The sequence below is a fragment of the Tyto alba genome, unplaced genomic scaffold, assembly GCF_018691265.1.
Source record: "Tyto alba isolate M040663 unplaced genomic scaffold, T.alba_DEE_v4.0 Super-Scaffold_12, whole genome shotgun sequence".
Classification (NCBI taxonomy): Eukaryota; Metazoa; Chordata; class Aves; order Strigiformes; family Tytonidae; genus Tyto; species Tyto alba.
In genome coordinates, this window is record NW_024881274.1 from 1,657,705 (window position 1) to 1,671,541 (window position 13,837).

General features: G+C 64.9%; 1 protein-coding gene across 1 annotated transcript; it reads right to left on the reverse strand.

The window, feature by feature from the left end:
• Positions 1-292: 292 nt before the first annotated feature.
• PLCD3 (phospholipase C delta 3) lies at positions 293-12,067 on the reverse strand. Its single transcript, XM_042787304.1, has 16 exons — positions 11,886-12,067; positions 9,032-9,193; positions 7,891-8,119; positions 7,673-7,802; positions 6,906-7,131; positions 6,030-6,231; positions 5,786-5,930; positions 5,559-5,711; positions 5,331-5,480; positions 5,215-5,250; positions 4,531-4,690; positions 3,916-4,032; positions 3,670-3,818; positions 2,817-2,952; positions 1,075-1,224; positions 293-985 (listed from the first exon to the last, which is right to left on the reverse strand). Exons 1-16 carry the CDS (start codon positions 11,986-11,988, stop codon positions 897-899), a joined length of 2,337 nt encoding a protein of 778 aa, XP_042643238.1. The 5' UTR covers positions 11,989-12,067; the 3' UTR covers positions 293-896.
• Positions 12,068-13,837: the final 1,770 nt, after the last annotated feature.

Sequence of the window (13,837 nt, forward strand, 5' to 3'; positions counted from 1 at the left end):
CAGGAGCCCGTCACATCCCCCCTGGCAGTGCCATCACATCCCCCTTCTCGGGGTCCTGAGTCACCTATGCAAATACCTCTGTGTCCCCTCCTGTGCCCCCAGTGTCCTGGGCTGGAGGAGTGGGTGTGGGTGGGAGGTGTCTGGTGGGACCCTTCCCCTGTCCCTGCGGCAGCTCCCCAGGGCTGTGCTGCGTTTGGGGGTGGGCTCAGCCCTTATCCCCCCCCCCCAGCATCTCTCACCCCCCCCCCACACCCAATGGGCCCCAGGAGGTGACAGGGACACCAGGACAGGCTCTGTTAAAATAAAACTTTATTCGACTGGCTTGGCACCGGGGTATAAATCTGTGACTGTCGGTGGTGCTGGAGCAGGGGTTGGGAACGCGGCCCCCCCGGCCAAGCAGAGGCTCGAGGTCGCGGGCACGGTGGGACGTGTGGTGGCAGGGTCCCCTTGGGGACCTCGTGGTGGTGGCTCCGTCCTTGCAGCCCAAGGCGGGGCTGAGCTCGAGCGTGGCCGGGGGTGGTGATGTTTGGGGGTTGCTGTCACCCATCTCACACCCCCCGTCCCCCCCAAAGAGTGTGCTGGACTTTTGGTGGCCTGGCCACCCCATCCTGGTCATCGCAGTGTCTCTGTCCCCTCGGGGTCACAGCCAGGGAGGGGAGGAGCGGGGCACGCGGGCCAGCGGATGGGGTGACACTAAGGGACGGGGAGGGGGTCCCCACCCCCCTTGGGTGCCCCAACCAGCCCTGCTGTCACCGCAGCTGGGCGAGTGGTGTCCCCAGGCTGTCCCTGCACAGGGAGCAGGGTGTCTTTGGTGCAGGAGGGTGCCCACCCTGTGGAGGAGCACGTTGTGTCCCCCCCCACCTCCACGGGCACACGACATCCCTCCCATGGGGGCCTCACATGCTCTTGCATCGAATGTGCACGAAGAGCGTGGCGGGGGACAGGGACGCCCCGTCCTTCGAGAGCAGGTGGATGTGGCGATACCCTGGGGACAGAGACAGGGACTGAGTGGGTGGCGGGGGACCGTCCCCGGGGAGGGGGGGGAGGACAACAGCAGGGTGGGCACCCACCCACCTTCCCGCATGCTGGCCAGGGGCAGGGTGAACTGCCCCACGAAGTCGTTGCAGGAGGTGCTGTCGTAATCCTCCACCACGAAGCGCACCAGGGCCAGCTCGGGCGCCCGCAGCTGGAAGCTCAGCGTCTCCTCCCAGCGCGGGTTGAAGCCTATGGCACCGGGACGGGGGGGGGGTGGGCGCTGCCACCGTGGCCACCCTGGGCCTGGGGACTGGCTCGACCCTCCACTGTCCTCACCCCTGCCCTGGCTTAGCTACCAACCTGCACTGGGGTATGTGGGGACTGGGGCAGACTGGGGGAATGGAAGTCATGATGGAGATGGACTGGGCTATACTGGAGAATGGGGGGTGATACTGAGGCCGTGATGGGGTATACTGGGGAAAAGGGGGTCCTGCTGGGGCTGTGGTGGGGTAGACTGTGGGAATGGAGGTAATAGTGGGGCTGGGCTGGGAGATACTGGAAGAATGGGGGTCCTACTGGGGCCATGGTGGGGTATACTGAGAGAATGGGAGTCATACTGGGGCCAGGCTGGGCTATATTGGAGGAGTGGGGTTCATGCTGGGGCTGTGATAGGCTATACTGGGGGAATGGGGGTCCTACTGGGGTCATGGTGGGGTTATACAGGGGGAATGGGGGTCATACTGGGGCCAGGCTGGGCTATACTGGGGGAATGGGGGTCCTACTGGGGTCATGGTGGGGTATGCTGGGGGAATGGGGGTCATACTGGGGCCAGGCTGGGCTATACTGGGGGAATGGGGGTCCTACTGGGGTCATGGTGGGGTATGCTGGGGGAATGGGGGTCATACTGGGGCCAGGCTGGGCTATACTGGGGGAATGGGGGTCCTACTGGGGTCATGGTGGGGTATGCTGGGGGAATGGGGGTCATACTGGGGCCAGGCTGGGCTATACTGGGGGAATGGGGGTCCTACTGGGGTCATGGTGGGGTTATACAGGGCGAATGGGGGTCATACTGGAGCCAGGCTGGGCTATACTGGGGGAATGGGGGTCCTACTGGGGTCATGGTGGGGTATGCTGGGGGAATGGGGGTCCTACTGGGCTTGGGCTGGGTATACTGGAAGGCAGGAGGGAGCAGTGCTAGGGAGGACTGGGACATGCTGGGACCCTACCAGTGGTGGGGATCAGGCTGTGCTGGGGACAAGGCACTGGGACTGGGGTGCACTGGGGGGACTGGGATGTCCTGGGCACCAGCTCAACGGGGGCAGCACTGGGGAGCAGGGGGCAACGGGTGCCCAGGGTGTTGGGTGCCCGAGGGCTCTGCCACCCCCAGGGGTTGAGTCCCCTGGGGTGTCCCTGGGAATTGGGGCGCCCTGGGGTGCTCCTGAGGACTGGGTGCCCTTGGGTGTCCCTGGGGATTGGGGTGCTCTGGGTTGTCTCCAGGGATTGAGTCCCCCGGGGTGTCCCTGGGGATCAGGGTGCCCTGGGGTGTCCCTGGGGATTGGGGTGCTCTAGGGTATCCCCAGAGATTGGGGCACCCTGGGGTGCTCCTGAGGACTGGGTGCCCTGGAATGTCCCTGGGGATTGGGTTGCCCTGGGGTGTCCCTGGGGATTGGGGTGCTCTGGGGTGTCTCCAGGGATTGGGGTGGCTTGGGGTGCTCCTGAGGATTGGGTGCCCTTGGGTGTCCCTGGGGATCAGGGTGCCCTGGGGTGCCCCTGGGGATCGGGGTGCTCTGGGATGTCCCCAGGGTGGGTGCCCATGCCGCGGCGGCCCGGCGGGCGCTCACCGTTGTTGAGCTTGTGGCGGGTCTGCTGCTTGCTGCAGTCGGCTGGGACGCCGTGGATCTCCACCCGCACGAAGGGATCCACGATGGAGCTGCCCTTCTCCCTGTTCAGCTTGGGCAGCTGCTGCGCCGTGATCACCTGGGGACACGGGGCGCTGGGGGCCGGGGGCACGGCGGGATGGCGGGCCCCACGAGCAGGGACACGGGTGGCACGTGGCGGGGAGTGGGGACGGGGTGGGGAGGAGGAGGGAGGTGGTTGGTGCCACCTCGGAGAGGGGACACGGCTGGTACCAGTTGGGTTTGGGGACGGGGATGGTGTCACCCAGGGGGAGGGATGTGGGTGGGACATGGTGGGGAGCAGGGACAGAATTGGTACCACCCAGGAGAAGGGATGTGGGTGGCACATGGGTGGGTGCAGGGCAAGGGTGGGTGTCCCAAGGAGAAGGGGCATGGGTGGCACTCGGCCAGGCAGGGGCTTGGGGTCAGTGTCACACAGGAGCAGGGACATGGGTGGTACCCAAACAGATGTGAGGACAGGGCCAGTGTCCCCAGGAGAAACTGGTGGCACCCGGGTGGGTGTGGGATTGGTGGCACCCAGGAGATGTGTTAGTCACACTTGGCTGGAAATGGGGGTGGTGTCACCCACAACAGATGTGGGTGGGGCCCGGCTGAACTTGGGGTTGGTGGCACCCAGAAGGGACATGGGTGGCACCAGATTGGGTGCGGGGCTGAGGTCGCCTGGGAAAAGGGATGCAGGTGGCACCTGGCCAGGCATGGGAATGTCACGGGTGGCACCCAGCAGGGACGTGGGTGGCACCCACCCGGGCGTGGGGCTGGAGGAGCGGGGTGCCCTCACCCTGACGTGCAGCACCAGGCGGCGGGACCCCTCTCCAGGGGGGCTGCGCAGGCAGGGGGGCTTCAGCACGTAGCCGCAGCACCCATTGCCCAGGAAGCGCCCGGCGTTCAGGTCCATCTCGTATCCCGGCGTCTGGAAGTTGAGGGCCACTGCGGGGACAGGGGGCCGGGGTGTCAGGGTTGGTGACGGCCCTGGGGGATGGGGCGCCAGGTCATGGGGTGTCCCCTGGGGGCCGCGGGGTCTCACCCAGCTGGCAGCCGGCGTTCCACATCTCCTGGGGGTTGTAGTTGGAGGAGTTCATCTTCAGCCCCAGCGGGTAGACGCGGCTGAGCTGCTGGGCGTTGTACTGGATCAGCGCTGGGCCTGGGGGCGGGAAACGGCTGAGCGGGGCCGCTGCACCCATGGGTGCTGGTGTGGGGCCCTGCCCGCGCCCGCGTGCCTGGGGACAGGGACGGAGCCTGCCCAGCGGGGTGGACCCAGAGCCTGGGGTTCAGACCCCAACTCTGGACCTTGACCTTGGACACCCGACCCCAGACCCTGACCCCAGACCCTGGACGCTGACCCAGATGTTAATCCCAGCCCTGGACTCCTGACCCTGATCCTGGACCTTGACCCTAGAACCCAGACCCTGACCCCAGATCCTGATCCTGGACCCGTGACCCTCACCCTGGCCTCTGGCCCCAGACCCTGACACCAGACCCCAGACCCACCAGACCAGAGGAGCCTGGCCGGGGCCAGCATGTCCCCACCCACCACCCATGGATTCACCCCAGTGTCAGAACCCATCTGTCTCAGCCCCATCCTGCATCCCAGTGAGGTCAGGAGCATGGAGCCACTCTCTCGCTGTCCGGTCACCCTCACCCGCCTCCTTGATGAGCTTCCGAGCCTTCCTCTCGCTGAAGGAGGACATCTCGCAGGGCCGGGGGTGGCGCAGGGCATGGGCCAGCCCGGGGAAGGGGACAGCCTGGCAGTACACCACCACGGCCGACAGCTCTGGGGCCACCTGTGACGCGTCCTTGGCCTGCAGGAGCCACCGTGGTGTCAGGGTCATCCCAGCTCTGGTGGTCATCCGCCTGCCTGAGGGTCTACAGACCCCCTACCCTGCTGGTGCTGAGCGCTGTGACCCCCAAGGCCATGGAGACCCCAAAGCAATAGAGAACCTGAGGCGATGGAAAACTCCTCAAGTGATGGAGACCGCAAGCAAGTGGAGACCCAGAGGTGATGCAGACCCCAAGATGTTAGAGACCCCAAGATGATGAAGAACCCAAGGTGATGGAGAACCCAAGGTGATGGAGAACTTGAGGCAATGGAAACCTCAAAGCGATGGAGACTCCAGAGTGATGGAGAACCAAAGCAATGGAGAATCCCCTCCCAAGGCAATGGAGAGCCTGAAGGTGATGGAGACCCCAGAAACAGCACCCAGCCCAACAGGGGAAGGGGGAGGCACAGCTGAGGAGTCCCCAAGCTCAGTCCCCTCTGGACAGCCACTCACCACCCCCATGGTCCCCGACCCCCCAGCCCACCCAGCTCCATCACACCACCCACCTGCAGAGGGTTGGTCTCCTGCAGCGACTGCAGCGACTGGAAGAGGAGAGAGCAGGGCTGCATCGGGGGGTGCTGGCAGGGCTCACCTGCCCCGTAGCCCTGGCAGAGCCCCTTACCCGCTGTCTCTCCTGCAGCTTCTCCTCCTCTTCCTCTTCCTCCTCCTCATCTTCCTCCTCCTCGGGGTCCGTAAGGGAGGTGACACCCCGGGGTTCATGCCACAGCTCTGGAAGCTTCTTGCCCTTCACCAGGACTTTCCCCTTCAGCTGCTGCGAGAGGAAGGGCCGAGCTCGGGACTCAGAGGGGACATGGGGACACCGGGCTGGAGGGGGGACGGGTGGCCTTACCTCCGGGGACGGGAGGTTGTGGGGGTCCTGCCCCTCCAGCGGCTGCGTCAGCAGCATGTCCCCCAGGATGGCCTTCATGTGCCGGGCCATGGTGGCCTGCTGCTCCAGCCCACAGTGGTTCTCCAGGGACAGGATGACGGGGTAGGGTGATTGCTGGGGACGGGGACAGGCAGCACTCGGCACCCAGCACCCAGCACCCATCCCAGGGCTGCTGTCACCCAACTCACCTTGAAGGCATAGTCACGGATGCTCTCAATGACATCACGGAAGAGGATTTTGGAGGTGAGCGTGTGGCCATGGTAGACGACGGGTTCCCCATCGGAGCCCTCCCAGCAGTCCAGCTCCACGCAACGGCATCCCGCCATCAGCACCCTGTCACCGCATCATCACCGGATGAGTCCCTGCGCCACCCCGGCACCCTCGGATCCAGGGGACCACCCAGGCATGGAACATTTGACCAGGGACACCCACCTGACATAGGCTTCGGTGCTGCTGGTGCCACCGATCTGGTTGCGGGTCAGGTAGGTGTTGTGGGAGGAGGAGATGAAGTAGTGGCACAGGGGCTGGCTCATGTCTTGGTGCACCTTGGTGTGCTCCTGGTTGAGGATGTCACCGGCAGCCGAGAGGAGGTACATCATGAAGCCGTCCAGCATCATCAGGTCTTGCTGCCTGGCTGCGGGACACAGCAGACAGGTGTCACAGAGGGCTGGCGCACCACTGACAGGGTGGCACCCCCGGGACTGTCCCCACCTGGATGTCCCCTGTCTCGCAGCAGTGCCATGATCACCCCAGACCCGGTACTGTGACACCCAGGGGATGTGGAGGTCCCCTTGGTGTCCCACCTCCACCCTGATGTCCCCCATCCTGCTAGTGCCACCTTACCCTTGGGGTACTACTGTGACACCCAAGAGGCATGGAGGTCCTTCATCCCCACCATGATGTCCCCTGTCCTCCTAGTGCCATGTTCACCCTGGGCCTGCCATGGTGGGACCCAAGGGACATGGAGATGCCCTGGCAGTGTCACATAAACCCTAGGGCTGGCACTGCACCACCCAGGAGACATGGAGGTCCACCTGCTCTCCGTCCCCACCTTCACATCCCGTCCCTGCAGTGCCACACACAGAAGGGATCAGCAATGCCACGGGTGGGACTGCTGAACACCTGGTGCCAGCCGGGTGGGAGGGGACACGGGGACACTCACCCAAGCCTTGGAGGACCCCATACCAGCTTGGGGGGTGACCCCACCGAGCAGAGCGCCACCCTCACGCCGTCCATGACCTCCCTCGGCTCCAGCGGTGCCCCTCCACCACCCCATCCCCGTCCCGAGCTGGCCGTCCTCAGCCCTACCCTTCTCGTTGAGCTCGTAGGCGCGGATGACGGCACGGGCCTGGCGCAGGCTGGCGTCCTCGCCCTGGTCCCGTAGGAAATCCCGCAGCTCCTCGGCCGACAGGACACGGTCCTCGCCCGAGTAGCGCCCGAAAAGCTCCTCCAGCTCCGGCCGCCGCAGCAGCCGTCGGCAAAACTCCTCCAGCTCCCGGCCCTCCAGCCGCTCGTCGCCCGAGCGGTCGCACTCCTGGTGGGACAACAACCCAACCTCAGGGACTGTCCCCTGCCCATGGGGAGGGGGCACGGCCACCCCCTGACTCGTCCTCCCTACCCCTTGGGGTTTGCAGTGTGTGTGATGAGCTTGGCGGGGCTCAGCTACTGGCAGGAAGGCTGGGGGGTGGGTTGTGCCTATGGGGGTGCAGGACCATGTCCACTCTGTCCCCCCACCCATAGCCCTCTGACCCTCCGGTCAGGGATGGAGCAGAGCAGAGCGCTGTGCCTCAGTTTCCCCCGGTGGAATGTGACCTTGAGAGATGCCGGTGTGGACAGCACCTTGGGGGAACACCTTGGGGACCCATGGAGCAGGGGGGGACAGCTCATCCCACCCCATTATGAGCTCCTGCTCATGCTGGGACCCAACCATTGGTGGCAGGTCCAACCGTTGGTGATGGTGGGCGGCTTTGTGCGTGATGAGCTTGGCAGTTCTCTGTGCTTGGGAAGGCAGAGACGGAGCCGGCATTTCGTCCCGGTGAGAGGGGACAGCGGGTGACGGAGCGCGGGACGGGTACCTTGAAGAGCTTGTAGGCGTAGACGTCATCCATGTCGATGTTGATCATCCTCAGCATGCTCTTCACCTCCCGGAAGGACATCTTGTTGTCCTTGTTCCTGTCTGCTCGCTGCAGGACCCCGTGGATCCAGCTATGCCAGGGTAAGGAAACCACCCGGCATCACCCCCACAGCTGTCCCCAACTTGTCCCCAAGCCCCCATAGCTCCGACAAAGGATATTGGTCGAGCTTCTCCGGTTGACTCATGGCTTGCAGCCGCCCCATCAGCTTGGTGAGCCCTTGCACCCAGTGGCGGGCGTCCTCCTCGCCCCGGGCGGCCAGGTCGAGGTTCTTGCGCTTGCCCTTGAAGACGAGGGTGAAGCAGTGCCGCTCGGGGAAGGCGGCACCATACTTGCGTAGACCCTCCGACTGGTGTCCCTCGCGTACCCCCTCGATGTGCATCACCGAGACTGCGGGGACACGCGCAGGGATGGGGCCCCCCCGGGGACAGGGGTGGTCCCTGGGCATTTCCCCCACCCATGAGCATCCCCCATCCTGGCTGCTGATGGCCACCCTGTGCATCCCCAGGGGCACCCCAGGGGACTGGGGCTCAGCTCCTGTTGATGTTGCAGCCGGGCTTAACCCACTAATCCCAGGCGAGACAGCAGCCGTGGCCACTGTCCCCTGCGGGGCTGGGGACAGGGACACTGGTGGGGGATGGAGCTGTCTTGCAGCAGTGCCAGCATCAGGCACCCATCCCAGATGAGAGGGTGGAAAGAGACCGGGGACACTGGGGAGTGGGGACACAGTCTGGCTGGGATGGAGATGGGACCTCATGCCGGTCCCAAGGGGGATGGGAAAGGGTGTGGGCTCTGGGGGCTCAGCCTGGGGTGCACTGGGAGGCACTGGGTGCACTGGGAAGCACTGGAAAGCACTGGGAGGCACTGGGTGCAGTGGGTTGGGGTCCAGGTCCTGGGTGGGGGGGTCTGTGCTCTGGACTGGGGTCCACATCTCAGTTCAGGGTCTGGGTCCCAGGCTGGGAGTGCAGGTCCCGGACTGGGGTCTGGCTCCTGGATTGGGGTCAGGGTGCTGGGCTGGTGCCTGGGTCCCACGTGGCGGGTCCAGGTCCCAGGTGGGGATCCAGGTGGGGGTCTGGGTCCCAGATTGGGGCCTGGGGTCTGGGTGGGGGTCCAGGTCCCAGGTTGTGGGCTAGATCCTGAGTTGGGATCTGGGTCCCAGGTGGGGGTCCTGACTCAAAACCCCCGCGGGTGGGTTTCCACCACTGCCCAGGTCCCTGCCCCTCCCTGCACCTCGAGACTGTGCGGGACGTGGTCCAGGGTCCCCGAGCCCCCCGGGGGACAGTCTCCAGCGCCAGCACTCACAGCTCTGCTGGGAGCGAGCGCGCCCGAATCGCCCCTCGAAGCAGACGGTCGCCCCGTCCTCCTGCAGACGGAAGAGCCGCTCCCTGGGGAACCCCCGGGACTTGATCTTCCGGAGCAGGGAGCCCCGCAGCATCCGCTGGACGTCCTCGTCCTCCGTCAGACCTGGGGGGGACCAGCCCGTGGGCACCCCGCGCAGCTACCGATAGGCACTGGGGGGCACTGGGGGGTACTGGAAGCTCTGAGGGTGTACTGGGGGTACTGGGTGGGGGTGCTCTGTGCACATCTGTATGTGTACCTGCATGAGTAGATCCCCACGCATCCCATGGGATAGGATGGGATGGGATGAGATGGGATGGCATGGGATGGGATGGGATGGCATGGCATGGGATGGCATGGGACAGATGGGACAGGACAGACATGATGTGATGGGACAGAATGGGATGGGTTGGGACAGACCCGATGGGACAGAATGGCACAACACGGCATGGGACGGGATGGAGGGGTGGGACAGGGCAGGATGGGATGGACAGGAGACGGGGATGGGATGGGATGGGATATATATGACACGACGTGACAGTGCGAACAGGACGTGATGGGACAAGATGGGACAGGTAGGGTGGGACAGGACAGGGAGGGGCAGACAGGACGGGATGGGACATGATGGGACAGGAGAGGTGGGATGGGAAGGGTGGGATGGGATGGGATGGGATGGGATGGGATGGGATGGGATGGGATGGGATGGGATGGGATGGGATGGGATGGGATGGGATGGGATGGGATGGGATGGGATGGGATGGGATGGGACAGACGGGACAAGCTGCTGCCATCGGGTCCCTTTGGGGCACTCTGTGGCTGGCTGGTGGGGACAGGGCGCAGCAGCACAGTGGCAGATCCCTGCTCACACAGCAGAGCCCAGCTGCTAAACCCCAGCAAAGCCGCTCAGATCCCACGAGGGGGGTGCCAGGACGGTGCCAGCAGCAGAGGCCAGGCCGGGAGTGGTGACGGGGTGGCCCCTGGGGACCTGCGGGCCCACGCCCGGGCTCACGGCAGGGCCGGGATTTTTCCGCCTATTCTCCAAAGAGCAATTATTTCCTCTCATTTTTGTTCTGGCAACCACTCTTGAAAGACAGCCCCAGTGCCCACGACTCTGCTCCTGCGCTGGGAAATGGCAGGTTTGGGACCAAGCAGGGACATCCTGAGCTGGCCGTGGCCTCAGGAATGCGGCCACCAGCTGCCACCACCTCCTGCGTGGTCACATCCTGCCCGGGGTGCAGGACTGAGGGGACCTTCAGAGGGCAGGTACGGACACACGGACACACAGATACATGGATGCACAAGCATATGGATGCAGGCACATGGTACAGAGATGGACACAGACTGTCAGACACGGGCGCATGGGGTCATGGGTGCACAAATATATGAATGCACGGACATATGGATGCACGGATGTGCTGATACATGGACACATGGATGCATGGATGTAGAGATGCAGGGATGTAAAGATACATGGATCTATGGATGCAGGAATGTATGGACACATGGATGCTGCTGATGCAGGGACACACAGACACATGGATACATGAGTATACGGATGCACAGGTGCGTGGACGCATGGATACAGGCACATGGCATACGCACGCATGGACATACAGATGCTTGGACACACGAGCACGTGGGGTCACAGGTGCACGAGTGTGTGGACACACGGACATAGGGATGCGCTGATACAGGGACAGATGGATGTACAGATGCAGTGATGTATGGACGCACAGACGTGCCGATGCAAGGACACACAGACACATGGGTGTGAGGATACACAGATGCACAAGCATATGGGTGCACAGATACAGGGACACACGGACACAGGGACACACAGAGCTGCAGCAGACACACGGCCACACCGAGCCGTGCAGCCCCGGGCACACAGCCGCACGCCCGAAGCCACGCACGGGCCAACGCAGCAGTGGGAGCAAAGCCCTCCCCCCGCTGCACAGGGCCAGCCCCTGCCCTGCCCATTGCTCCCACGCAGGATCGGGCCCGGCTGCCCTGGCAGTCACACCCTGACCCCCCCGGGCACCCGCTCCTCCTGCCCACGCCGCACGGGCAGCTCTGCCCCGAGCCGACAGCGTTGTGTGGGGAAACTGAGGCAGGGGGTTAGGTGAGGGTCCCAGGGAGCTGGAGCTGAGCCCTGGGGACAATAAATACCTTGAGTGGGAGGGCTCCTGTCACCCACGATGTGGCCGAACCCTGACTTCACTGCCCCCCAACATCTGGGACAATACCTAGCTATTCTGGGGCTACCTTGGGGAACCCTCCCAGCCATGGGGACCCTTCCCTGCTGTGGGGGACCCTTTCCACCTCAGGGACATTCTCCGCCATGGGGACCCTCCTGGCCATGGGGACCCATCCCTGCCATGGGGGACCTCATCCACTTTGGGGACACTCCTTGGCATGGGGACACTCGTGGCCATGGGGACCCCTCCCCATGGTGAGGCCCTCAGCCAACCATGGGGACAACTTCCTGCATGGAGACCCTGGCTGTCTTGGGGAGCCCTCCCTGCCATGGGGGCCCCCATCCACCTTGGGGACCCCCCCTGCCATGGGGACCCTCCCAACCATGAGGACATTTTCCCATGTGGGGACCCTGCCTATCCTGGGGACCCCTTCCAACCACGGGGACCCATCCCTGCCATGGGGGTGCCCATCCACTTCGGGGACCCTCCCAGCCACGGAGATCCCTCAGGACCCCCGCTGGCACAGTCCCCCCGCAGTTTCCGCGACATCCCCCCCCCCCCCTTGCCCTCCCCGTCGGGTGCCCCCGTCCACCCGCGGCAGGACCGGCCCCGGGACTCACCCATTTTCCTCAAGGCTCTGCCGGGCCGGCGGGGGCCAGCGGGGCCGTCCGGCGGGGAGCGGGGCTGCTCGGCGGCGGGACGAGCCTTCCTGCCGCAGATCATGGTGCGGGGCCGGTGACCCGGTTCCCCCGGTACCCCCGGTGCCCCCTGTGCCCTCGGCCGGTGCAGCCGGGCTGGGCGGCGGCGGCGGACGGGGCTGGGACTGGGCGGCCTCGCCGGGACCGGGGCCGGGCACGGGGAGGTACCGGGAGGAGCCACATTTCGGCCCCGGCGGTGTTAACCGTTTGTGCCGGCCCTGGCCGAGCGGTGGCTGCACCGGGACGGGGCTGAACCGGGATGGGTAGTCACCGGGATCCGGGCTGCACCGGGGTCCCGTCTGCACCGGGACGGGGCTGAACCGGGATGGAGTTGCACCGGGGTCAGGTCTGCACCGGGATGGGGCTGAACCGGGACGGGGCTGAACCGGGATGGGTAGTCACCGGGATCCGGGCTGCACCGGGGTCCCGTTTGTACTGGGATGGGGCTGAACCGGGGTCCCGTCGGCACCGGGATGGGTAGGCACTGAGTGTGGGACTTGCACCAGGATAGGTGTGCACCGGGGTTGTGGTCTGCACCGGGCATCATTCTGCACCAGGAATGAGGTGGGGTCCGAGTGTGCACCCGGGGACTTCTTCTGCACCGTGGAACAGCACGGAGGGGTCCCGCTCTGCACCGGGTGTAACCCCCAAGGGGCCCACTTGCACCAGGGACCAGCCCGGGAGAGGACCAGGGGACCCTGTTCCGTCTGGGGTGCCCCAGACCTGGTGGTGGACATCCAGGGGACCCCTTCCACTAACCTGAGGACAATGGGGACCCACGGGTTCCCCTCCTCCATCACATCTGGGGACCCAGTCCTGCCGTCCCCACTCTGCCTCCACCCCACAGGCAGGGTGACACCAGGGCTGAGGGGCCGCAGGCAGGCAGTGTGACCCCCCAGGTGACCGTCCCCACTGGTGGGACAGCAGTGGGCCCTGGTGACTGGCAACACCATGAACTGGGCAGAGGGGACGGTGATGTCCCCAGTTAGGCCCCAGTCCCAGGGCCCCACACATGTGGGCAGGCCTGTACACACATGTGTGTGTGTACACCCGTGTGTGTGTGTGCAGCCATATGCACATGTGTATGCCTGTGCACATGTGTGTGCAGCCCTGTGCACATGTCCATGCAGATGTGTGCGTGGGTGCCCAGCTGTGCACATCTGTACGGATATGTCTGTGTGTGTGCAGGCACACATGCGTGTGTGCACATGTGTGTGCAGCCACATACCTGACTATGAAAGCACGCGCGTGTGTGCAGGCACATATGCTTGTGTGCATGTGTGTGTGCAGCCACGTCCACACGTGTGTGTGCACATGTGCACACGCAGCTGTGTGCACACACGCCTGTACCCGCACACGTGCCTGTGCAAGCAGGTGTGTGAATTTACCCCAAATCTCTGCATTTACACACATTCCCACCTTTCCCACAGCCGCCGCTCGCTGAGGGCAGGTGGGGTGGGGAGCGATGGGTGACCGTGAAGGCAGACCCCCTGTCCCCACCCCGGGCTGGGGTGATGGGTGACGGAGCAGAGGCAGAGCCGGGCTTTGATTTCAAGCTCAGCTCGGCACAGCGCCGTGTGCCTGCTACAAAGGGGACATTTCCACCCCCCAATTCAGCTTCTTGCAAAAATCTGTGGTACCCGGGGGGGGCTGGAGAGGCCACCCCAGGCCTGGCCGGGCCATGGGGACCAGGAGCCGCAGCACAGGGGGAGGAAACTGCGATTCCAGGCGGTGACTTTCCCCAAGACTGGGGCCACAGCGGCGCTGTGTGGGACAGTTGGGCACCCAGGCGTGGTGGCAGGGCAGCCTGGGGCAATGTCTGGGCACCCTGGGTGATACCTGAGTACCCTGGAGCAACATCTGGACACTCTGAA